The sequence below is a fragment of the Hyaena hyaena genome, unplaced genomic scaffold (assembly GCF_003009895.1).
Source record: "Hyaena hyaena isolate Hyena2069 unplaced genomic scaffold, ASM300989v1 scaffold_95, whole genome shotgun sequence".
NCBI classification, from domain to species: Eukaryota; Metazoa; Chordata; class Mammalia; order Carnivora; family Hyaenidae; genus Hyaena; species Hyaena hyaena.
The window spans coordinates 1,154,386-1,180,166 of NW_024080727.1; the positions used below are offsets into that span (position 1 = coordinate 1,154,386).

At 43.6% G+C, this 25,781-nt stretch overlaps 1 protein-coding gene across 2 annotated transcripts in view; it reads right to left on the reverse strand.

Moving 5' to 3' along the window:
• LRRK1 (leucine rich repeat kinase 1) overlaps positions 1-25,781 on the reverse strand; it is a 126,340-nt gene that overhangs the window by 56,915 nt on the left and 43,644 nt on the right. For both annotated transcript variants that reach the window (XM_039235056.1, XM_039235057.1), the window contains exons 3-5: positions 22,200-22,371; positions 19,505-19,684; positions 18,680-18,828 (exon numbers count right to left, since the gene is read on the reverse strand). In XM_039235056.1, the coding sequence (XP_039090987.1) occupies positions 18,680-18,828; positions 19,505-19,684; positions 22,200-22,371 (501 nt within the window). The remainder of the gene's footprint in view (positions 1-18,679; positions 18,829-19,504; positions 19,685-22,199; positions 22,372-25,781) is intronic.

The window sequence follows — 25,781 nt, forward strand, 5'->3', positions numbered from 1 at the left end:
GTCCACATTCAAATAGTCCCAGCCGTCCCAGAAATAGCTTGTATAACTATTTTATGTCCTGATCCAGGATCCCGTCAAGAATCACACATTGCATCTATTGGTCATGTCCCTTTACTTTTCTTTAAGCTAGAAGGGTCCACATGGCTTTTAATGTCATTTGCAACATTGGCATTGCAATTTTTCAAGTCATTTCAGTTGTCTCGTATTATACCCCACAATCTGAATTTACTCTGTTGTTTCCTAATGTTTAGATTCAAATTAAGCATTTTTGGCAAAAATCTCAGACAATGAGGAGTCCAATCAATCGGGCCCCACCCAAGGGCAACCGATGTCTGGTTATTCCCCTGTTGGTGATGCCGGGCCTGACCTCTTGTTGAAGGCAGTGCCCGTCAGATCCCTCCTTTGTAAAGGTGCATTTTACTCGTTATGACCAATGAGCAGTCTGTGGGGTGATACTCTGAGACTAGTGAATATCTTGTGTTCCTACATCATTTCATTCAGTGATTTCAGCGTCCACTGTTGATCCTGGCCTGACTCAGTACAATGATGCTTGCAAAGCAGTGATTTTTCTAAAAGATCATTCCTTCTACACTTGTTACCTGGCATTCTTCTGTGCAGAAGGGCGTCTCCCTGACCCTTTTAAATATCAATATGGACTCATGGATTTTTTTTTTTTTAACTCAAAGGGTTGCAATAACTATTATCATTATTTCTTTTGCTGCTCAGATCACCCCCAATTTGGCTAGTGGGAGTCTCATCAAGGGGGTTTCTGTGTTCCTTTGACACGTCCCTACATGTTTTGGGCATTTCCTCACTTCCTGGCAAAGTAAGATGCTCCAGTCTCCCCTGGTGCTTTCCAACCAGCCCTGGAACCAGCCCTGATTCCCTTTAGCATAAACTGGTATTTAGAAACCAGCATCTGGTGTTAGGTATACCCACTGCTACCGGGGTGTCACTGCCTCTCAGCCCATCGATCCAACACAGCTCTGTATTACACATGAGTGCATCCTGATGCCTTCATTTCAAATCCAGCCACAAGTGCTTCTCCTTGATCTTTCCATAATTCATAACTGTACTACCCTTTGTCTGATTATTATTGGCTTTCATCTGTTAATTAAGTGGTTTGGATCAGATGATGGCTAAGTCACTTCTAGACCCAGGGTTCTGTCTGGCTTATGTGCTTAGAGGGACAGTGTTTGCCTACCGGGAGCCTTGGGATAAGCAAGACAGCCAACCGAGGAGCAGGCTGGGAGGAAGGTCACCATATCTTGCAATGCCAAGTCAAAGAAGACCCTCCAACGGCCTGGCTACCTCCTATTCCTAGGTTCTTGGACACACACAGGTCCCAGGCCCAGGCCCAGACAGCTGGACATGAAGCCAAGGGGGCCCAGAGTGCAGTCTGACTCTCCCCTCACCCTGTGTGGCCAGTCTGGTCAGCCAATATCAAGTGGATTGGACTTGAATGGAAAGAGCAGCCAAACATATGTAAGCTGACGAGGAGGCTGGTTTTGGATTTGATTTTTAACAATAAATCTTAGGCGTCTATAGAAAGTCTTATACGTAAAACTATAGGACCATCAAAAGTTAAATGAAAAAGAGAAATGACTCAGATTATTACTATGTCATGAACTACTTATGCTACAAATGCACTAAACATCCTTGGCAGATAAGCTTAGGTGTTCTTCCCCGACGCTGGCCATCTCCTTCCCGCATCTCATCTCCTGCATCTCTCGCACATTCCAGAGCTGCAACTTATAATTGCATAAAGAACAGGGACTTGACCTCATGACACTTGGAGCCCTGTGTCTGCCTCAATCCACGTGGGGGCCTTGGGCAAGTTGTGGTGGATGTGGATATCGTCTTGGGCTCTGACTGGCTCAAGTCCCCTTATATGAACTTGCCTGCTGATTTTGTACTGCGCTAACTCAAACCAAGGGTCATCTTTGATGTGCCAGCAGGTATGGCTTGTCCAGAACCTGACCCACGTGCACCTCCGTGCAGCGCCTTGACCGACAGTCTCTGAAGGTCAGCAGCATACCTAGCATGCAGCAGACACTAAATAAATGTGCACTGACAAGAATCAAACCACCAAGAACCGCAATCTAATCCATTTTCACACCTCTAACCCGATTGGTCATCCTAAAATGTCAAGGTCCGCTCAAAATCTTTCAGCCTCCCCGTAGCCCCCACGAATGCAGCAGGACATCTGAGCTCCTTCCCTGGGCAGCTCCACACCCACTCTCCAGCTTTACGCCTCACTGTCTTCTCCCCGCCCTCTGCTTGCCCTCTGCATTCCTGTTGGCAGAGGGCTTGTGTAGTTAATAATTTGTTGTAGGTAGAAGAAATTGGGCGGTGGGGTGTGCTCTCAAGGGCAGAGGACTCAAGGCCAGGGAAAAAGCGCCAATTAAAGCACCAAAATGGCCTGTTCGTGAATGAACCACAGGGCTCAGAAAGTGGACCCAACACTGAAATTCCTAGGTGGGCTGTGGGGACCACAGGAGTGTGGCCCCGCTGTCAGTAATGGCCTGTCCCATCTGCCAAAGGGCTGCTGGGGCTCCCAATAGTCCCCCTGCAACGTGCATTGTCTGGTGATGCTTGGACACCATGGCAAACACCATATGGGCCTGGTGCTGAGACAGGTTTTGTAGAAGCTTATCCCAGAAAACTGGCCTCCTTTTGACAGTGGGTGTCGTGAGGTCACTCAAGGATCTAAGTTTCTGCAGGCCTGGCTGGCTGGCCTCTGCCTTCACGCTCTGCTCTGCCACCATGATGAAGGGGGCAAGGAGCCTCCTCCTGGCTCTGCGCCCCGCTCCGTTTTCTCTCCGCTGGAATTCGCAGTTCTCTTACCTCCTGTCCAAATCCTAGTACTTGTGCAAGCTTTGGTGCAAGGACTGCCTTCCTTATCCCCAACTAGGGTCTGCGTTGCCTCCAATTATATGACAGGGACCCCACCTTGCTTCACTTGCATTTGAACATTTAGTAATGTTTGCTGAGTACCGCAACGTGTAGACCATTCTGTCAGCACGGGGGCAGATGACAGATGTGGACTTGCCAGATGGAACCAATAGTTTAAAGAGGAGACGTGTGTGTGTGTGTGTGTGTGTGTGTGTGTGTGTGTGTGTGTGTGTCCAATGTGCAGCTGGTCGCCCTAACTCATGGGTTTCTTGGTCTTCATGGACTATGAGCAGGTGATATTGACCACAAAGCCAAGAAAGAACACTTGTAGGCAAACCGCATGTGCTTCTTTTTTGGGAGCCCTGTTCTAACAGAAGAAAATCATCAGTAACAAGTGAGTGGCTATGTGCCACTGAATTTTCCAGACACGAGGAAGAGGGGGAAGCAGATGCTGGCAGTTCCTAAAATCGAGCTCTTTCTGGGTCTTACACCCACCAGACAGCTTCTATAGGGTTGGAATCTGTTAAAGTCAAGCTCCCAGAGAATTCAGAAAAAGCAGAAGTCCGAAAACAGGAAACACACTCAGAATGTCAATATCCTTGTAAAAAGATTTCTGGGCTTGGGAGCTGAAAATAAATGGGTGAGATTTCTACCTGGCCTTGGGTGGGTTTGAAAGCTTTCATTTACAAAAGTTATCTGGGCGCACAAACATTACAGGGTGGCCAAGCATTTACAGGACGATGGAGAAAGGAATTTAACCCATGCAGGGCGAAGATCACTCTGGAAACCAAACCAGATAAGGCCCCGAAGCCTTCATGACTTATTCATGTTTAGTCCAGGCAGGATCACAATAAACAAGGTTCTGGGGGACAGAAGCCAGCAACTGCATAATGAAATCCATGCACTTTGAATTGCAACATCAAAGACAGCTGGATGTGGAGACCCCCCAACAATTCACCAGTGACGCCGTGGTTAAGGCACCCCCACTCCAGAACAAACAGACAGAGATGGGCTCACGTTTGTCCTCAAGCACGAGACCTTTAAATTTCGGGCCAAAGAACTTTGGCTCAAGTCATGATCTCACAGTTCGTGCGTTTGAGCCTTGAGTCGGGCTCTGTGCTGACAGCCAGCTTAGAGCATGGAGACTGTTTCAGATTCTGTCTCTCTCTCTCTCTGACCCTCTCCTGCTCACACACACACACTCTCTCTCTCTCTCTCTCTCTCAGAAATAAATAAAACATTTAAAAATTTTGAAAAAAAAATTCGGGCCAAACAGAAGGAGGTACTGCTCTTCCAGAAGGTGCAGTATGAGGACTTGGAAACCTGCTTCCTGAGACAGTGCTAGTGATTAGGATCGAATCAAGAAGGGCTAGATGTATGTAAGGACATGGCTCAATATGGACAGTGATGTCTGGGGTGCTTCTGTGTGTATGGAAGACCTCCTTGTCCTGTAGCTGAGGCTGCTGCCTGGGACAATCCCACCTTTACACAATCTTTCTTGAAGCCACCAGACATAAAGTGTCACAGTGAGAAAGCCAGTGGCCCGCATGATATCACTTATGGTTGCTTTTATGTCAGTGCAACCTTTACTGGTGGAAGAAAGGGAATTGATAAGTGGGGGGCTGTGGTCTGCAATGCTTTCAGCCTGGCTTTTAACCTTGACGGTCGCAGGTTGGTGAGGGGAAGGGAGCCGAGTGCCTCTGCCATTGGTTAGGTGGACAACAGCCTCACCAGAGTCGAGCTTCAATGTTACATCCTTACTGGTCTCTGCAGGGCCCACAGAGCAGAATTCATACCTCTTCTCCCTGTGTTGCCAACTCAGCGTTCCCGCCAGTTGGCAGCATTTGACCTGTGATCTATGGTTGACTGTGTAAGAATCTTCCCTCCTGGAGGCTATAAATCCCTTGAGGTAACCGACTAGAGCTCCATGATGTTAGGGAATGTCACAAAAAGGCAGCGTATAGAATTAGTCTATTCAATCAAGACACCCATGTTAAAACGGGATGGGGGAGGGGTACCTGGGTGGGTGGGCCGATTAAACGTCTGAGTCTTGATTTCTGCTCAGGTCATGATCTCATGGTCCGTGTTTTCCAGCCCCACATCGGACTCTGCATTGACGGCACGAAGCCTGCTTGGGATTCTCTCCCTCCATTTCTCTCTGCCCCTCCCCTGCTCACACATGCTCCCCCCCACCTCAAAATAAATAAGTAAACTTAAAAAGGAATAGAAGGGGATGGGGAATACATAGAATCTTCTCAAATGTATTTGTGAATCCTTGGGCAACATAAAACCCAAGCCTTTCTTTCTAGGATTAAGCAAAATTCCCTTGAATGATGGCAGAGGACCTTCTCCTTGTTGAATGAGCCAGAAAGACAGGAACAACTTTCTGATGTGGAAAGGAGCAGTCAGGGCAAGCAGACCGCTGCAGAGGTGGCAAAACCAACACGTCTAATCTCAACAGAACTGACTTACTAAAAAGCCTGAGGAACAAGCCCAAAAGAAACTGTAAAAGTGAAGGTGCCTGCAAATGTTCTCTGGGAAGCCAGACTGTGAGAGGAGACCATGGATGACAGGGGTTTGGCTGGACAGAGGCTCAGCATGTGGGGGCTGGTGGCTCTGTCCCAGGGGTCCTCGTGCACGTGAGGGCTATGACACACAAGAACTGACCGCGCCTACCTCCTCATCCCTGGGAGGAATCCTCCACGTGAAACTTCCAAACACCTGCCACTCAAGTGATTGCACACTGGCAGGGAAAGGCTCTCGAGAAGAGAGGGAACAGTCAGCAAGTAATGATGAGCAGGACATTGGATGTCTGCCCATGCACATGAAGTGGCCATGAGTGGTGGACTCACGTCAAGCAGTGGAGGAACGGCCACATGGATGGTGTTACGGGCTGAACTGTGCTCCCCATGAAAGATATTTTGAAGCCCTAACCCCCAGTACATCCGAATGTGACCTTCATTGGAAACAGGGTCTTTACAGAGATTATTAAGTTAAAATGAGGTCATTATGGTAGGTCTTCATCTAATATGACTGACTGGTGTCCTTATGAAAAGGGGGAAATTTAATCACAAAGGCAGAGAGGGGGTGATGTGAAGACATGCAGTGAAAAATGGCATGTGGCTGGGGTGCTGGATTTACAAGCCAAGGAAAGCCACAGAGGGCCAGGTACCAGCAGAAGTTAGAAAGAGGGGAGGAGGGACCCTCCCCTAGAGCTGAGAGGGAACACAGCCCTGCTGCTGACATCTTGATGTCAAACTTCTGACCTCCATAACTTGAGACAATACATTTCTGTTACTTAAAGCCAACCAATTTCTGGTACTTTGTTACAGTACCAGTGATACAGATGATAACAAGTCAAATGAAGACTAGAGAAGTCAAGACCTGAGATCTTGGAACATTCCATCAACAGGGGGCCCCCACATTAAAAAAGAAAACAAAGAAAGAGAGATTTTTGAAGCCCAAAAGGATGCCTGTTGAGATAAGTAGATTAGAAATATGATGTAAAAAAAAAAAAAAAAAGGTAAGGGAAAGGACAGTAAGTAAATTAGCAAAAAGCCTGGGAGGGCCCCATAGTGTAGAGGACAGTTTCAAAAGGGACCTGAGTATGACTACAGGGAGTAAAGGAAGGGACAGATAAAGGGAAAGGGGAGGTCAGCCTTCTTTTGAAACTCACAGGAGGAAGATTAATTCAATGAGGCAGTTAATGAAATGACTGAGGAAAAACAATGTAATCCATTCTGAAAAAGCATGTCTGCTCAAAATGCTGCAATATCAGAATTAGCGTAGTGGTTTGCTGCCAACATCATTCAAGACAAACAAACACAAGGAAATATTACCATAGAAACCAGATCAATGTGAAGCAGAAGTACGAAAATAACAAGGTTTACAAGCAAAACTATGATGGCATGTTAAACAGTCAACATGGAACAATCTGTTGCCTCCAAGGGCTCACTCAAGGTCAGACTGTACGGCAACCATCTGGAAGTTGAGCTGGGATCACGGGATGACACGTTCTCGGAGACTCTTTGCAATGCACGCACCGACTTTCGTGCCCACTTTTTCAGCTGACCTTCACAGTAACCTTGTAAGGTCGGGCACAATTTGCACATAAGGAACTTCAGGGAGACAATTCACTCAAAGGTAACAGAACCAGGATGACGATGAAGGTGCCTGATTCTCTGTGTGGTCCCCTCCTACCATACCACCATGTTCCCACAGCCATGGAAAAGCTGACACCATTTCAAAGGCATGAGAAGAAATAACCAAGGCTTCCTGATAGCAATAAAGCTACTCGAACAACCCCAACCCCAAAATACAGCCATGCTAAGCCTTTGTGTTCCAACCCAGGGCAAAATAGAAAAGAAAAACTAACGAAAATTGAAGAAAAATACTAGCAGACTATGCTAGATCAACTATGCAAAAAATGAAGGGAGGATTATAGAGCTACACACTGCCTTCAAAATGGGAGATCACCAATGGTAGAAGGCAGAAGAATGAATTTTGTGTTCAAATAGATAGGAATGCACACATTTACTGATTACATTCTGAGTATGAAGGAAAAGTAAATAGAAAAAAAGGAAAAGGGTAAAAGGGAGCAGGGAGAGGAACACATCTCTTGAGATAGAAGATAATATCTTAGGGGCGCCTGGGTGGCTTAGTTGGTTAAGCGTCCGACTTTCACTTAGGTCATGATCTCACGGTTCATGGGTTCGAGCCCCGCGTTGGGCTCTGTGCTGACTGCCAGCTCAGAGCCTGGAGGCTGTTTCAGAGTCTGTCACTCCCTCTCTCTCTGACCCTCCCCTGCTCACGCTGTCTCTCTCTCTCTCTCTCCTAGAAATAAATAAAACATTAAAAAAATAAAAAAAAAAGAAGATAATATCTTATCTCAAGACAAAGGCAAAATAGAGGTAGAACCAATGATGGAGGCAGGGTTGGGAGGTGGACAGTTCTCTGACCATGAAAACATGCCCTTTTAAGTAATGCTTGTGCGGCAGAGAGAAACCGAGTCACAAGAGAATATATATTTAGAAGAATAAACGCATTATAAGTAATGGAAAAGAAAAGGCACAACTGTGATCAGAATTGCAAAAGGAAAAGTGAAACATCATAAGCCAGCCCCGCCCTAGTTAGAATAGAAAGCTAAAAGAAAACAGGAAAATTAGAACAAATAGATTAAGCACAGAAAAACCAGAATGAAGTAAAGGCAAGGAAGATCATAAAGCCAAGATAAATAAAGCCAATTCAAGGGTCTTTGAAAAAAATAATAAGGTCAACACTCAATAGACTAAATTTAAAAAGGTTTAAATGTACCTTTAATAATCTAAGAATGAAAGTGACACTCTGACAACCATGTAAAAACAATGTTTAGGTTATGGGAGGTGTTGTCTGTGGCCACAGCTAACAAACCGAATGAAGATGTTGAAATGCAAGATTTACATACAAAGATAGAAATTCTCAAAGTGACATAAAAAGAGAAAAAACAAAATCATGTACGTAAGGCACACAAATAAGGAAAATAACCAGAGGCTCCCTGCCCAAAGGCTCCTAATTCCATATATGTCCTTTTTAGTATTTTATCCCAAAGTTTTGTTTTTATTTATTTTTATTAGTTTTTAAAAATTCCAGTCTAGCTAATATACAGTGTTATATTAGTTCAGGTGTACAGTACAGTGATTCAGCAATTCTATACACTGCTCAGGACTCATCACAACAGGTGCTCTCTTCAATCCCCATCACCTGCCTCACCCATCCCTCACTTACCTCTCCCCTGGTAACCTCAGTTTGTTCTCCATAGTTAAGAGTATCGAATGCCAAAAAGTGTTTAATAAAATTATCACTTTTTCTTCACTAAACTTTTTAAAATGAAGACAGGGGGTTTTTTTCTTTAAAAATTCAATGTGCTTTTTTCCCCCTACAGTATTTCAGTCATTCCTTTTAAAAATAGGAAGCTTACAAGAAATATTCTGTCACTAGTTCCAAGTTAATTTTGCCAACATCTATTTGAGAAATAGGGGGGGGAAAGCAAGAAATAAAATGTCTGTAGTTAACTAAACTACTTAGCTTATTACTGAGAGAACCTTCACTTCCTCAACTCAAAATTATTTTTTAACATTTATTTATTTTTGAGAGACAGAGGGAAACAGAGCACAAGCATGGGAGGGGCAGAGAGAGAGGGAGACAGAATCCGAAAGAGGCTCCAGGCTCTGAGCTGTCAGCACAGAGCCCAATGTGGGACTTGAACTCAGGAACCGTCAGATCATGACCTGAGCCAAAGTCAGATGCTTAACTGACTGAGCCAGCCAGGTGTTCCCTCTTCAACTTTTAAATAAAGACAAAAATTTCTAACTTACAAGATTATATAGGGGATTAAAGCAGAACATTTGACAAAGTTCTTTGTCAGCTATGAAGTGTTATGTAAATGGGAGGTTTACTATATCTATAAAATTTCATCCATCCATCCCTCCATCCATCCCTCTAGGCATCCATCCCTCCATCCATCCATCCATTCTTCCATCCATCCTTCCATGCATGGAACCATCTGTTCATCTTTCCCTGGCCCTACAGTGGGGGTCGAACACAAAGCAAAATGGCCAACTCCCCTGCTTTTGAGAAGCTTCCATTCAAATGAGAGAGTTGACATTATACAACGTCACATCCAGATAATCTCAAATCTTGTTAAATGCTATGAATAAAGTGGACAGGAAGCTCTGAGAGACAAAAGGGGTCTGACCAGGCCTGTGGACCAAGGAAGGCTTCCTGAGGATACGTGTGGGGTTAAGATTTGCAGGGTGCCCTGGGGTCATGGAACAGTGTGTGCTCTGTGCTGGGGAGTGAGGCTTCTTCCTGGTTGTGCTGTCAACCTTGTGCGAATAGTACAATTTCCTCCTGCTGCTGGACGTGTTGGTTTCCTTCCCCTAATTTCTTCTTATTATAAATAGCAGGGTTTTGACCACATTTGTGGGAATTGACTTTTTTCCCCTTTTGAATTACGTCCTAGAGGTATCTCTCAGAAAGGAAATGCCAAATTCAGAACAGTTCACTGGGAGAAAAGAGTTTTATGGCTTTTGTCACATGATGCCAATTACTTTGCACACATATGGAACAGATTTACAGTGCCAGCAGTAAGGCCTTGGTGTGCCCATTTCTCAAGTGTCTTACTCAGCATTTATATTTATTTTTGCTAGTTTAATAGGTTTCTGTCAGTACTTTCATGTTGCTTTAATCTGAATTTCTGTAATTATCATTAAAGTTATATTTGTATCCATGCCATGATTCACCACCTGTATTTTCTTGTATGTAAATTAACCCTTAATTTCTCTTTAAAAAATTTTTAATGTTTATTTTTCAGACAGAGAGATTGACAGAGTGGGAGCAGGGGAGGAGTAGAGAGGAAGACAGAATTTGAAGCAGGCTCCAGGCTCTGAGCTGTCAGCACAGAGCCTGATGCAGGACTCGAACCCACGAACCATGAGATTATGACCTGAGCTGGAGTTGGATGCTTAACTGACTGAGCCACCCAGGTGCCCCAATTTATCTTAATTTCTTACCCAATAGAATTTATGAGTGATGTGCTGCAAGGGCCATGGTTCTGGCTTGGTCCCTGCTGAGTTCTGAGCACCTAGCAGGTGATCTATAAACATTGGCTGAGTTAAATTCGATTATCACCTGCTATGTACATTCTATCAAGGATCTATTTTGAATTTAAGTTTTGGTCAGGTCTTTTTTTTTTAAATCTTCTATTGCTCTCTTTTTTATATTTCTTTTCAAAATTATATTTTCTTATAACTGGCTTTAATATATAAATCACTCATCTTATTTCTGACAACATACCTTTATATCTATTTGTCTATCTGTAAAAAATTTAGTCATGTAATCATCTCTCTTTCACAACTGGGATAAATGCCCTTTTAAAAATATATTCTGATGGGTTTCCAGGGTTTAACTCTTACCTGTTTGAAGTGTATTTGCATTGCTACAAATGTAATTGTCCATCTTGATATCCACTATAGCGACCATATCTGATGTAGTTTCTTCTCATTCTTTCCTGTGTTTTCCAGTTTGTCATTTAAGCTCAAATCATAGTTTTACTATTTCTGCCTTTCTGCTTTATTCATCATTTTCTCCATTTTAACCAAATACAAGTGGTTTCTATTGCTGCTGCTGTATATTAGGGTTTCAGATCTGGGAGGAAGTCCGTCACGAATGCCTCCTTGAAAGGCTGTCCTGTGTCCTTGCTCACTTCCTCTACTGCATAACCTCGCTACCCTATTTCAGATTCTATGAAGAACTAATGGCATGGATGGTATCCCCAGGAAAGCGTCCGAAGAAGGAATGCATGAGGGCAGGGAAAGATTCAGTATGTGGAAACTAGAGAAAGGAGACCAGTGTAGAATCATCAGCTAACTTCCTCACCAGGGTGCAAGAAAAGCCGATTGATGGACAGAGGCTGCAACAGTCCTGAAGTTTGATTTGACAACTTTTTGAGGGGGCAGTGAAAGGCTTTCTCTTCTTCTCAAACCAGCGAGTGGTGAGAAGGCCAGGCCGGGGTTGTGAGTCTGCTCCCAGAGCCGCCTCTTACCCGCTGGGGCGCTGCTGCTCCAGAGACTGAATTCTGGAGACACCCGTTCCTACACTTGTTACACTGCCAGCCGCAAGGAGGGTGTCAGGGTCCAAGAAGGTGGGAATGTGCATAAATCGAAATACTCTGGAAGGCATAAAACTCTTTTCTATGTTTATTTATTTTTGAGAGAAGGAGAGAGAGAGAGAGAGAAAGAGAGAGAGAGAGAGAGAAATACAGTGTGAGTCGGGGAGCAGAGAGAGAGGAAGACAGAATCGGAAGCAGGTTCCAGGTTCCAAGCTGTCAGCACAGAGCCCAACGTGGGACTCGAACTCACAAACCAAGAGATCATGACCTGAGCTGAAGTGGGACGTTTAACTGACTGAGCCACGCAGGTGCCCCTGGAAAGCATAAAACTCTTGAGTAAAAACTTCTTTTTTGCATCAAGCATTAGGCCTAACCCGAGACAAGGGTATTCCCCAGAGGACTCAGTGTCCCTCAGAAAAGCTGCTTTCATGGAGCACCTGGGTGGCTCAGTTGGTTAAACTTCTGACTTGGGCTCAGGTCATGATCGCACGGTTCATGGGTTCAAGTCCTGCACCGGGTTCTGTGCTGACAGCTCAGAGCCTGGAGCCTGCTTTGGATTCTGTGTATCCCTCTCTCTCTGCCCCTCACCCACTTGCACTCTGTCTCTCTTCTCAAAAATACATGAACATTTAAAAAAAAGAAGAAGAGAGAAAAGGCTGCATGCCCGTGGTGTCTCAGGTGGTGTGGGGAGCATGCAGCCCCCACCCGATCTGTCAGCCCATCCATCAGCCACTCATGAAGGCCCCAGCAACAGCCAAGAGCATCCCACAAACACAAATCCTCAGACACCACCCCCCGCCCCCTTGCCCTGATCCCATGGATGGAGAAGAGCTGCTTCAGCTCGGAAAATGTGCAGCCGGATGTTTGTTCTTGGGCTCAGACACAGGCATCTGAATGGCGGGTTACCAGGAATTTCTAAGGTACATAAGCCAGAGCTGATCCAAAAACTGATGATGACGATGATGATGGTAATGATAGTAAGTGTTCCTCTCTGGGTGAGCTGCCCAATTAAAAATCATCAGGCACTTTCAGAAGGAAATTAATACTTTCTCCATTGGGTTGTCTCAGAATTAATTCCAGCTCTTGCCTGCTTGCAATTCTCAGAGCAGCCCCAGAAAGCCCTATCGTCGGGCCCGCTAACAGCTTGAATGGAGACAAACACCATGGTTATTCCAGGACCTGCTTATGCCTTTCCTAGCATTTCTGAGTTTTCCTGCTCCTTTCTGGTCATGCCGACATCGGAATGTTGCCATTTCTCATGGCAACAAAGCAAACATTGACAGGACCTTTGCCATGAACACAGGCCGTCTCATTAGATGTCCGGCAAGGGCTTGGCAGCTTTCAAGGGGGCGCCGGCAAAGCAGAGCCAGGAAACAGCTCTGGCCAGGTCCGACTTGGCTTTGTTCTTGCTCTTCTGAAAGCATGTCCAGACCACGTGGTGTGGGCTCTGGGACCCTCCTTGCCAAACACCAACAAAACCTAAGCAACCTGCTGTTGCCAGTGGAAAATCAATGTGGACTCGTCTGCAGTTCCCCGTCTGCCGTCAGAGGTGGGGCCTGGCAGCCTGACCCAGAGGCACGCAGGAAGGCTCTGAAGCTTTGCTGGCTCTGGCTTCCAAGGACGCAGCAGTTACACACAAAAATACCCACCGGCTGGTGGAGGTGGCAGAGCATAAACACACAAAAAACAAGAGGACTTCTTCTGCAAGGTCACTGCTTCAAACGCCAGCAAAGTCAAGGGAGTTTTCAGGCTGTGCATCTGTGGCAGCAAAGCACCCTTTTAATGACCACCCTTGTCTAATATTCTGAGCCAAAAATGCCGGTTCAGACCCACTGCTCACCTGGAAAGGGAGCAGCACTTACCTCTGGCTCCTGAGTCATCCTTCCTGGATCACGGGATCACTCTGGATCACTGGATCATGCTGGATCACTCTGGGCTGTGCTGCCTCCCTTTCTTCTCCCAGCAGCACAGGAGGAATGTGCTATCACAGGTTAAAGATCACAGGCAGCCAGACACACCACCGCTGGACACAAAGGTACTTGCCTTTGAAATTCACGTGAATAATCAAAATACCACCTGCTTTGGGGAAGCCCAAAAAATCCTTATGATTCAGGCTGCACTGCAAATTTCATTTTCTCTTCTGGGCCAAGGAGAAGAAAAGTAACATTGTCTTTTCTTTGTCTACTCCTAACATTCAATAATCACTTCTATGCTCTATGCCTATCTTGGCAAATGCCGCAGGATTTACCCGGTAGAAAAGATGGCAGATATAGATGCCAACCATTTCTGCTTTTAACCTTTAGCCAAGAAAATCAACGTCACTGGTTCTCAAGCTTGGGGGCACACTGGAATCACCTGGGGAATTTTTTAAACTAAACTGATGCAGGTCCCGCCCGAGATTCAGATTCGATCAGTGTAGGGTATGACAGGAGCATGGAGATTCTTAAAAGTTCCCAGGGAGTCCACATACAGAAAAGTGTGACAACTGCTCATGAACTTGGGAGGTACAGTTCAGGAATCATGAAATGGGAAAAGCCCTGAGTTAGGAGACTCATGTTCTGGGCTGAGTATTGCTGCTTAGTATTTGCTGTCCTTGGACAAGTAACAGAATGTCTCTAAACCATAATATTTTCATCTGGAAAACAGATTATATCCCTGGAGTTCATACCGAGGTGTTGTAGAGATCAAATGGGTAAGAAGGTGCTGGGAAAAACACCAAGCTAAAGGTTGGATGATCACTATTTCCTCTTACAATGTGAGGTTAATATTTAACATTTATTGTACATTCACTATTGAATACTGGTATTCTTTATTTTATTTAATTATTTTTAAAGATTTTAGTTTTACATAAGCATGGGGCTGGAGCTCACAACCCCAAGATCAAGAGTTGCATGTTCTATTGGCTGAGCCAGCCAGGAACCCCTGGTATTCTTTAAAAACTAGGAAACCAGCAAATAAAGGAATGGTTAAAAGGAAATAGTGATAAATAGAGTACAAAAAGATGGAAGTAATAAGTTAATATGACAGGTACCACACACATGTGAATTGAGTGGACTCCTCAAAGACACACTCTCAGGTGGGATTAGAAACTAAACGCTGTTTATAAGAAATACACCTAAGACAATGAAAAAACTGGAGATAAATGTCTGGAAAAACTTACACAAGGTTAATGCAAAAAAAAAAAAAAAAAAAAAGAATGTCGTGGGACCATGTGAAGAGCAGACAATTTTAATGATAGCATGAATAGGATTAAAGCAGTTATTCGACATAATGAAATAAGTCAAAATGGGTCATAAAGCCATAAACCAGGCATATGAAGCAAATACTTTTAGAACTATGTGACAAACTAGAAAAGAAAATCAGAAGTAGGAAATATATATGTACACATATACATAAACATGTATTTTATAAATATGTATATTTCCGATTCTGATCAAGAAAGCCAGCGTAAGTTGACAGCACATGAAAGACTTGAATAATGCAATTAACAAGCTGAAATTAGGGGGGAAAAAACTGAAGTATATGACTCAGTAAATCTACAAAAGAACTCCAGTAATAATAGCTATCTTCTATTAGGTACTTATGGCCCAGTTATTGATTTTAGAATGTTACAAATATTACCACATTTAACTGTCAAGTCTCCCTCTGAGACAGATACTTTATCTCTCTTTATCTTTCTTATCTCCAAAACAGAGAACTTAAGTTACCATGTGAAGGTAGTAGAGTAGTGAAGTCTGGAGCCCAGATTAGCTCAGGAAATCTCATACCACAATACCCGAAACACTCAAAGACAAATACTCAGTACTCAAAGAGGGAGATGTGAAGATTTTAGTATAGATAAAAGCTAAAATTAATGAATAAGAAACAGAACAAATCAATCAATCAATCAATCAATCAATGAATCAATCAATCTAGCAAGTCCTTTGACAAGACCACCAGAACATATAAATCCCTGGCTGGTCTGATTAAGTTCAAAATAGAAAAAGTAAAACTGTCCAACATCATAAATGAAAAGGGAAATTTATCATCAGTATTTATTACATCAACAAATTAAAGTAGAAAAGCTACATAAATGTATCAATAGCTGCCAAAAAGTGATTTGACAAAATCCAGCAATCTTTCCTTATAATAAAAACTCGTTAAGCAGAAAAGAAGACATGGAAACCACCTAAGTATAACAATAGTCTATTTACCAAAAATCTATAGCAAATGCCTATACATTGCTGAGGTCAAGACCTTTAAAATCAGGAACAAGAGAGATGCATCTCTATCATGATGATTCAACTTTTGACATTTCTAGTGATACCATGGGACATAAAATAAAATAAGTTTTATAAATATCAGAGAAGGAGGGGCAAACCTATTTGGAATTTGCTGATGACTTGATCATACACCTAAAAGTTTCAAGGAACTCTTCTAAAAATTATTAGAATTAATAAGAGAAGTTGGCAAAGGGACTGGATAAAACATAAACAAACAAAAGAGCTTTCCTGCATACCAGTAACATCAGGTTGAAAATAGAAAAGGAAAAGAATTATATTCCATTCAAATAGTGGCAAAAACAATAAACAAGACAGGACCAGGTTCTTTATGAATAAAATTACAAAATCTCATTAAAGTATGAAAAATAAAAATATAAAATATAATGCAAAATCTCATTAAAGAACATAAAAGCTACACAGAGTCATCGTTGGAAATGCACAAAATGGAAGAAAATGTGTAATAATAATTTTCAAAGAAAAAACCCAAATAACAAGTAGAAAACATGCATTAATAGGCTGTACGACTTAAATAAAATGTCTATTATCAAAAAAGTATGGCATTTACCTAGAAACAGATTAATAGGCCAGTGGACCAGTAGAGAGAACTGCAAAATGCATACAGATAGACACTGGGGAAAATAACCATGGTGACATTTCAATTCAGAAGGAAAAGGAAGTTCTATTTAAAAAATTGTGCTGGAGGGGCACCTGGGTGGCTTAGTCGGTTAAGCGTCTGACTTTCGCTTAGGTCATGATCTTGCAGTTCATGGGTTCGAGCCCCGCGTCGGGCTCTGTGCTGACTGCCAGCTCAGAGCCTGGAGCCTGTTTCAGTCTGTGACTCCCTCTCTCTCTGACCCTCCCCTGCTCATGCTGTCTCTCTCTCTCCTAGAAATAAATAAAACATTTAAAAAAAATTGTGCTGGAATAACAAACATCCACCTAGCAAAGATGAGAGCTATATTTGCTCCCTCGTACCATACATGCAAATAAATATAAGAAAAATTAAAGCTTAAAACATAAAAAATAAAAGAATAAAAATATTACAAGACACCCCAGGAGGAGAATATTTATATAAAATTGAGGTGGGAATGACCTTCTTATATAACCCAGATGCAATAAAAAAAAGACATATCTGATTTCATATTCTTATATCTTTGTTATCACAAAAGATAACAGACAAAAGAAAAATAAGGAATTGGGGAAAATATTGGCAACATGTATGATCAAAAAGGTTTAAAATCTAATACACAAAAGGTTCTCCAAGATGAGAAGGAAGAGATGACCGACTCTTTAGGAAAATAGTCAACAAATAGTAACAGGCAACTAATGTGACTGAGGGGAAATGCAAATAGTTCTTACAGATATGACAAGATGCCTAATATTGTTAATAATAACAGTGTGGCCATTAAAACAAGGAGCTCTCATTTTCATCCAACAGACTGATGAAAATTAAAAGGTTCCTGGATATCTAGACCCAAGGTGTGGGAACAGAGATTCCCCATATAATGTTGGTGAAAGTGTGAATCTCCACAGCTTTTTGGGGATGTGATTCACAAATAATCCACTTTTGGGACTTAGATCTACAGAAGCAAATATCCTGGAAATCTAGGCTGTATTACAAGAGGCCAAACGCAGAAACTGCCCAAATGTCCACAGGAAAAAGGCTGAGACAACTAAGCTACATTTACTCTATAGATTTAAGACATATATTTATTTGTTTGTTGTCTCTGTATGCTTGCTTATTTATTTATTTATTTATTTATTTATTTATTTATTTATTTTGAGAGAGAGCATGAACCAGGGAGGAGCAGAGAGAGAGAGGGAGAGAGAGAGAATCCCAAACAGGTTCTGCACTGTCAGTGCAGAGCCTGATGCAGTACTTGATCTCACAGATGGTGAGATCATGACCTGAGCTGATGTCAAGACTCCAACACTTAAATGAATTGAGCCACCTAGGCGCTCCAGGGATGTATTTAAAAGAATGACTTTTAGCCATGTTGACTTACCTAGAGGGAATAGAGGGATAGAATGCTATATTTAAAAAGCCAAATTGGGAACACCTGGGTGGCTCAGTTAGTTAAGCATCCAACTCTCGATTTCAACTCAGGTCATGACTTCATGGTTCATGAGATCGAGCCCTCAGTCAGGATCTGCACTGACAGTGTGGAGCCTGATGGGGATTCTCTCTACCCTTTCTCTGCTTGTTCTCTCTCTCTCAAAATAAATAAATAAACATTAAAACAATAAAATAAAAAGCCAAATTGATAATGGAAGTAACGCAACATGATTTTTTGTTATTAAAATGGAAACCTAACTAAAACTACATCCTGCACGGTTTGCTAGTTTAATTCAGATATAACTGACATATAATATTGGGTAAGTTGAAGATGTACAACTTGTTGAATTAATATACTTATTTATTGCAAAATGATTCCCGCTATAGTGTTAGGGGACACCTGTATCATGTCACCTAATTCTCATTTCTTTTCTGTGGTGAGAACATTTAAGATTTACTCTTTCAGCAACTTTCAAGTATATAATACAGTATTATTACCTATAATCGCAAAGCTGTATGTTATGTATGCAGAACCTCCTCATCTTATAAGTGAAGTTTATATAGAATGACCAACATCTCCCCATTTTCTGCATACCCTCCAACTCCTGGCAAATCATCTACTCTGTGTTTCTAGGGGTTTGGTTTTTTCTGATTCCTCATATAAGTGAGATCATACAGTATTTGTCTTTCTGTGTCTGACTCATTTCATTTAGCACAATGTCCTCAAAGTCTATCCATTTTGTTGAAAATGGCAGGATGCCCTTCTTTCTTGTGACTGAAAAGTCGTTATCCACTCATCCATAAGCAGCGACAACTCACCATTTTTCCTGGACAGCTGCTGGACAAGGCACTAGTTTCAATGAAATACTTCCTGAGGAGATGTTTGCTGGGGTCAGGACTGTCCAATAAGATATAGGAACAGAAGAAGGCCCCATGCCGAAGCAGGAATATGGCGATGTCTTCATTTCCTAAAAGACAGAAAATGGGAAGCTAAGGGCTTTCCAATATAGAGTGTAGCACAGTTGTCCAAAATGGTGGATGCTAATATGTGAAATGGGAATGAAAAGGGTAGTTATGCTGGTGGAGCTTCTCTAGTCCTTCCCTTGAGATGTCAAATTTCTTTTTTTTTTTTTTAACTTTTTTTTTATGTTTTATTTATTCCTGAGAGAGAGAGAGAGACAGCGTGAGCAGGGGAGGGTCAGAGAGAGAGGGAGATACAGAATCCGAAACAGGCTCCAGGCTCTGAGCTAGCTGTCAGCACAGAGCCTGATGCGGGGCTCGAACCCACGAACCGTGAGATCATGACCTGAGCTGAAGTCGGATGCTTAACCGACTGAGCCACCCAGGCGCCCCGAGACGTCAAATTCCTGTTAGTGAGAGAATTTTTGTGGGACCCTGCCCTGTGGCATGCCTCCTACTACAGTGTCATTTGCCACAGTTGGTCCCTGTCAGTGAAATCCCCTTGCAGGGGTGAGTGGGGCAAATGAGGGAAGGTGCAGACATCTTGAAAAAGAAGCAATTAACAGAGTTTGCAAACATCTCCACAGAGAGCTTTCTTTAAGGGCTAGAAGTGAGGGTGAAGCCACCATCCCACATCTGGAAACTTCGAAGCTTCCCATGCGCGGGATTGGCTGGGGGACCCACCTGACTTGATGGCCGCGTAGAGGGGCAAGCGCACAATGACAGGAAACTCGTTCTTCCTGACCGCGTAGCTTTCCGGGTCGGCCCCGTGTGTCAGGACCAGGAGCTTCACCACCCCCAGGTGCCCTCGCTGGCAGGCCAAGGCCAGCATCCAGTTCAGCAGCCGCTGGGGGCTGCAGGGACCTGGGAGGAGAGGGAAAGCGTCACTGAAGGGTTCTGGTTGTTTCTGCTGCCATGTCCCCTTGGGCCGTTGCTAAAATCGTGCTGGCCTGTCTCTACCTGAAAGTCCCTTCTGTCACGTTGATAGTGTTTTCTGGAACAGCCCCTCTCAATTGCATGGGGCACTTTCCCACATCATTATAAACCCATCACAGAATTCCAAGTGAGGAAAAGCAGCATTTGAAACAGCATATACAGTATAATGGTTAACTGAATTAAAAAAAAAATGTATGTGTAGAAATAAGACTAAAAGGTACCATCCCAGTGTTGCAACTTTATCTCTGGGTAGTGGGGTTATGGCCATTATTCCCCACACCCTTTTCCCCATCCCCAGCCCTGACCTCATCCCCACAGTAGCATCATATACAGGGACATGGGCTTTGGAGACAGGCAGCTTAGGGCTAAAACATTTCAGCGGTGTAATCTTAAACACATTTCTTCACCTCTCCCTGACTCAGTTTACCTACTAGTAAAATGGGAATAATAACACTCATCCTCCCAAGTTTAATGTGAGGGTTGCATGACATAACGTATGTCAAGGGCCTGCCTCGGTACATTCTAACTCATTATATGTCATAATGTTTTCAGAGTACTAACACTTTACTGCATGTCTAAAATATCTGTAAAATACATATGTTACTTTTATAAATGAAAAAAAAAAAAGGCTCTGATAAAAGAAATAGATTTAACTATCCAGCCTAGATTTTTGAGAATCACTCCCTGAAAGAAACCACCTACTTAATTCCAGAATGAAATAACATTTAGCACACTGAATGAACAGGGACAATGTGGGCTGAAGTGTTACAATATCTTCAAGTTCAAAGGAATGCAGTGTCTTTTAGATGTAGCTGCTGTGGAAAAATGATCTCATCTTCCACATTGACACTTGCCAAGTGCATCATAACATTGTCTCATTTCCAGAGGCTGAAAGTCCTTAGGAACCAAAGTGCTTCCAAGCACAGAGACAGGGACCCTCCTCTCCATGGTAAGAAATTGACCAGGACATGGAAGAAATGAAAATGCAGCACACAGGGTGTCCGGCACAGTGCCTGGGCTACAGCAGATGGTAAATAAATGTCCCTTCTTCTCTCTCTGGTAACCAGAACTAACAACTCAAAGGAGGTGGTACTTGAACAGATATTAACACATGATCCCTAACTCACTCACTGCAAGGATATCTAGAGATGAGAAATCCAGCCATCATGCTGCTAGCTTCTTGAGGATGGATGTACACCAGTCTTAGGAGGCTATATCAGGCTATATTGCAAAGCTATGATTTTCAGATGAGGAACTCAAAGCTCAGAGAGGTCTGGGAACTTGCCAAATGCCCCACAGTAAATGGCAAAGTCAAGAATTAAGCCCTGCAAAACTAAAAGATTTAAACACCTAAAACCAAAGGGTTCTTTCTGAACCATATGAGACCGCTACATGTATTTTCTGAGGCCCCAATCCAGTGATACTCACAGAGAGACCCATTTTGGTCTCCATCTGTCCTATTCCCCCTTTGCTCTATCTCTGCTCAGCTACAGAGACCAAAAATTACATAATGATGTATTCCCACCCTCTGTGAGCCTTTCATCTCTTCCTCTCAAACCCTCCCTTGCTCTCTAGTTGTGTCTTGTGTGTCTTCTGGTCTTACATCACTCCTAACAATGGCAGCCTTCCCTCCAGTTTGGGAATTCACAGGGACACACACTGTTTTGCCTGTCTCTGCACTTCCTGCAGAATCTGGAAAAATGCTCTAGACTCCTTCGGTCCTCAGCAACTCTGTCCCTAGTTGAGTTGAAGATAGGATGCCCCAGGAGCAGTTGAAAACAATGCCCAGACCCAGTCACACTCGGGTCCCTTCTCTCCAAAAGTAGGCAACCTCAGCCCTTCCTTCTCTTGTCTGCCAAGTAAGCTCCTATTCACCCTGCAAAACCCAGCTCAGATGTCATCTCCTTATGAAGACCCTGCCCTGCACCCAGACAAGACATTCCGCTTGTGAGCGACCAGACCACTGTGCCAGTACTTCAGCACCTTTTGAAAAAGTCACCAGGTCTCTCCGTGTTCCTCAGTTGTAACAAATGTATGACACCGATACAAAATGTAAATAGTAGGGCAACTTTTGCAGGGAGATAGATGGGAATTCCCTGTCCTTTCACATCAGTATTTCTGAACATCTAAAACTGCTTTAAAGAATATAATCTATTATTTTTTGTAAAAAAAGGACATAGATCCATATTTTTTATCGAATATGGCATGAGAACATTGACCTCCTGAGCTAAAGGGATTGAGACGTGGGATGTGGTGTTGCCACTGGCAGCTACGCAGTTTTGACTCTGGATTGTCACTTTGATGCCCCAGATGTCTGGACCTCCTGCTTGGGGGAAGCGTGAAGAAACAAGCATTTGGAGCAGAAGCCCACCACATGCCTGTCTGACTCCTAAGAAGAGGGTGTCCTGAGAGGCGGCCACGAGGCTCACACCTTGGGATTTACCTGGCAAAGACTCGAGCAGTTCCTGCACGACGTCGGTGTGCCCAAAGTGCGCTGCCACCACAGCTGGGTTGTCGTCGGTGGGCTCCGTGGGCAGCTCCACCCGCCTCTCGGTGAGAAGGTAGCGGACGGTCTCTAGATCCCCATAGGCCGCTGAGATGCTCAGAAGCTTGCCCTGGTCCAAACAGAGCAGGAAAAACGGGACTTGGGTGAGCGGGGTGCTGTCAGGAAGTACCAGGAGAATCAACTCGAAATGCTTCGCCGAGTCCATGGGCAGGACGGGGCTGTGCTGTCTGGGATGGCACTATGGGTCACATGTGGGTGTCGGGGACGTGCAATGAGGGCTCATGCAAAGTGAGAGGTGCCGGGAGCGTAAAATCACATGCAATTTCAAAGACTTAGTCCAAAAATGTCAACGACCTTGTCGATAATTTTCACGTGGATCACATGTTGAAATGATCTTTAATACATTCAGATCAAATAAAATATATGATTAATATTTCATCTGTTTCTGTTTCCTTTTTGAATGTGACTGCCAGACAATGTGATACAACTGTGGCTCCCATTCTGTTCCTTTGGGACAGCACTGCTCTTCGCTACGAGGGTCATGAGGATGGGGGCCGTGTGGGTATCCCCATCTGAGGCAGAATACCAATACATGGACAAGGACATGGAGGTTCAGAGAGGTTTTGTAACTCGCCCAGATCACACAGCTAAACAATGGCTTTCAATGACTATAGAAAAGGCCCTCACATTTCATGGGCTCGCTGGGTCTGCAAAACAAATGCTGGATTGGCAGGTACAGAGTGTGACTGCATTACTGAAATGTGAAGTCCTCCTGGAACCTGACTACTCCCCATGGATTTGGGCGTCAGTGTTCAAGCAGGTGCACACAAAACGACACGGGAACAAGGCAGGCTGGGCCATCACTGACATTTACTGAGGACGGACTGTGTATAAGAAGCTGGGGTGAGCACTGAGGATGCCAGGACCAATCTGTCACAGCAAAGAGCATATTTTGCTTGCTGAATAGGTTAGGAAACAAGTGCTTTGGGACTCACTTTAGGGTGATATGGACAGGGATGGGTCCACAGAATCCTAGGGATGGAAACTGATATATTAAGCCCTTATCATATGCCCGATGCTGCACTGAACATTTTATTTACACGGTCACACTTCATCCTGATAACAGTCTTATGAGGACTGTATCTGTCGTTGATCTTTAAAAAAAAAGAAAAGAAAAGAGTCTGGGGTGCCTGGTTGGCTCAGTCAGTTAAGTGCCTGACTCTGGATTTCGGCTCAGGTCGTGATCTCACAGTTTGTGGGATCAAGCCCCATGTCGGGCTCTGTGCTCACAACATGGAGCCTGCTTGGGATTCTCTCTCTCCCTCTCTCTCTGCCTCTCACCCCTTCAAAAATAAATAAATAAACTTAAAAAAAAAAGAGCCAGTTATTTTACCTGCAAAATGAGTTTATTTGGAAATAGCAGAGGTATTGCAATTCAAGATAAGCAAACTACGGGAAAACGGAAGAAGCTGGCAGAGTGTTTCACTGAGTTCCCACTGGCCAGGCTGTTGCTGGCCAAGGAGAAATTCCCCCTCCTCCAGCTGGGGCCTGGGAAGTAAGCTTCCTCTCCTTGCAGAGTTTGCTACTTAGGTGAGTGGTAGAGCATGAGAACTCCCCATTCAGGGTTTCCAGATTCCAGTTTAAATGAGGTTTCTTTTATTTATTTTCACACTGTGTTTCCATCTTGTGGGTGAGGAAATGAAGGCTTGCCCACAGCGAGGGAATTTACAGTCTGCAGAACTAGCCAGGATTTGAACCGGGGTCTGTCTAGCCCAAAATCTATGTTCTCTCCATTCTATCCAAGACTTCCCAGGAAACGTGGGACCTGGAGGGAGGCCCGGGGTCTGAAGAGGAGTGAATGAGCTGCTGACGTGACATACTCATTCAATATGACCAAAAAAGAAAAATCCACTGCCCTGCCAATCTGCCTGGGGTGGGGGCCGGGAGGCCAGCCTTTCCAGGAAAGCACTTGTATTAGGGAGAGAAACCACAGGGATTGATTAAATTGTTCACCACATACAACCAACAACCATCTACACTCTAGTGGGTTGGAGGCTTAAAAGCCTCATTCTCATGAAGTGGTGATTTCATAGAAGCCAGCCTGAAGCCAAGAGGAACTAGAGGGAAGAAAGGTCAGGGCTGGCCTTCTGCATAGAGACAGCCCAGAGGCTCTGTAGTGTGTATTTATTTTAATTCAAATAGTATAGAAAAGTATAAAATAAAAAAGGAGGCCTCCCTCCATATCTCTACTTCCCAATTTCCTTTTGCAAAGGCACACACTCTTACACAGCCTTCCAGAACATGTTCATCCAGATTCACACACGGGTAATCCCATGTGAACCCGAACTCTTCTTTTACTTTAGTCATTGTAGCTTTAAAATTTTTTTAAATATTTAGTTTTGAGAGAGAAAGAGAGAGCATGAGCAGGGAAGGGGCAGAGAGAGGAAGACCCAGAATCCTAAGGAGGCTCCAAGCTCTGAGCTGTCAGCACAGAGCTTGATGCAGGGCTTGAACTCACGAACCATGAGATCATGACCTAAGCTGAAGTCAGACGTTCAATGGACCGAGCCACTGAGGAGCCCCCAGTCATTGTAACTTTTTATTGGCATATAACACACCTACAGAAAAGTACACAAATTGTGTGTTCAGTTTCATGAACTGTTACAAATGAACCCATTCATGTAATGGACACCCAGGCCACAGAACCTAAGATTATCTGTGCCCCAAAGTCCCCCTTCTGGTCACTGTCCTACCTGGAATAGCCACTATCCTGACTTTTAATACCACAGATGCGTTCTTGCCAGTTTTTAAATGTCATAAAAGTGGAATCATATTTCACTTATTATTTTTTTTCTTTTTGCTCTGAAATAGAGATTCATAGGAAGTTGCAAAGACAGTCTTAAGGAGCATCCATGTTTCTTTAACTCAGTTTCCCCCAATGGCAACACCTTATACAACTGTAGTTCAAGATCAAAACCAGTAATTCGATGTTAATACAATGTGGGTATATCATTCTGCACTTGAGCAAACACCACTGTGATCAAGATACAGAACTACTCCCGGTGCCTGGGTGGCTCAGTCAGTTAAGCATCTGACGTCGGCTCAGGTCATGATCTCATGGTTTGTAGGTTTGAGCCCCGTGTTGAGATCTGTGCTGACAGCTTGGAGCCTGGAGTCTGCTTCGGGTTCTGTGTCTCCCTCTCTCTCTGCCCCTCCCCCATTCTCTCTCAAAAATAAACATTAAAAAACTTAAAAAAAAAAGATACAGAACTACTCCATTGTGAGATCAGTCTCTCAAGCTCCCGCTTTATGGGCACACTCACCTTACTGCCCTCCACCATCACTAATCCCAGCAACCACGAATCTCTCTTCCATCTCTAGAATTTTGTCATTTTGAGAATGTTATACAAATGGAATTATACAGAATGTGACCTTTTGAGATTTTTTAAAAAATTTTTCTGCTGAGCATAATGCAGGCTGAGAAGTTGGCTTGAAAAGACTGGCAGCCATAAGTTTGCA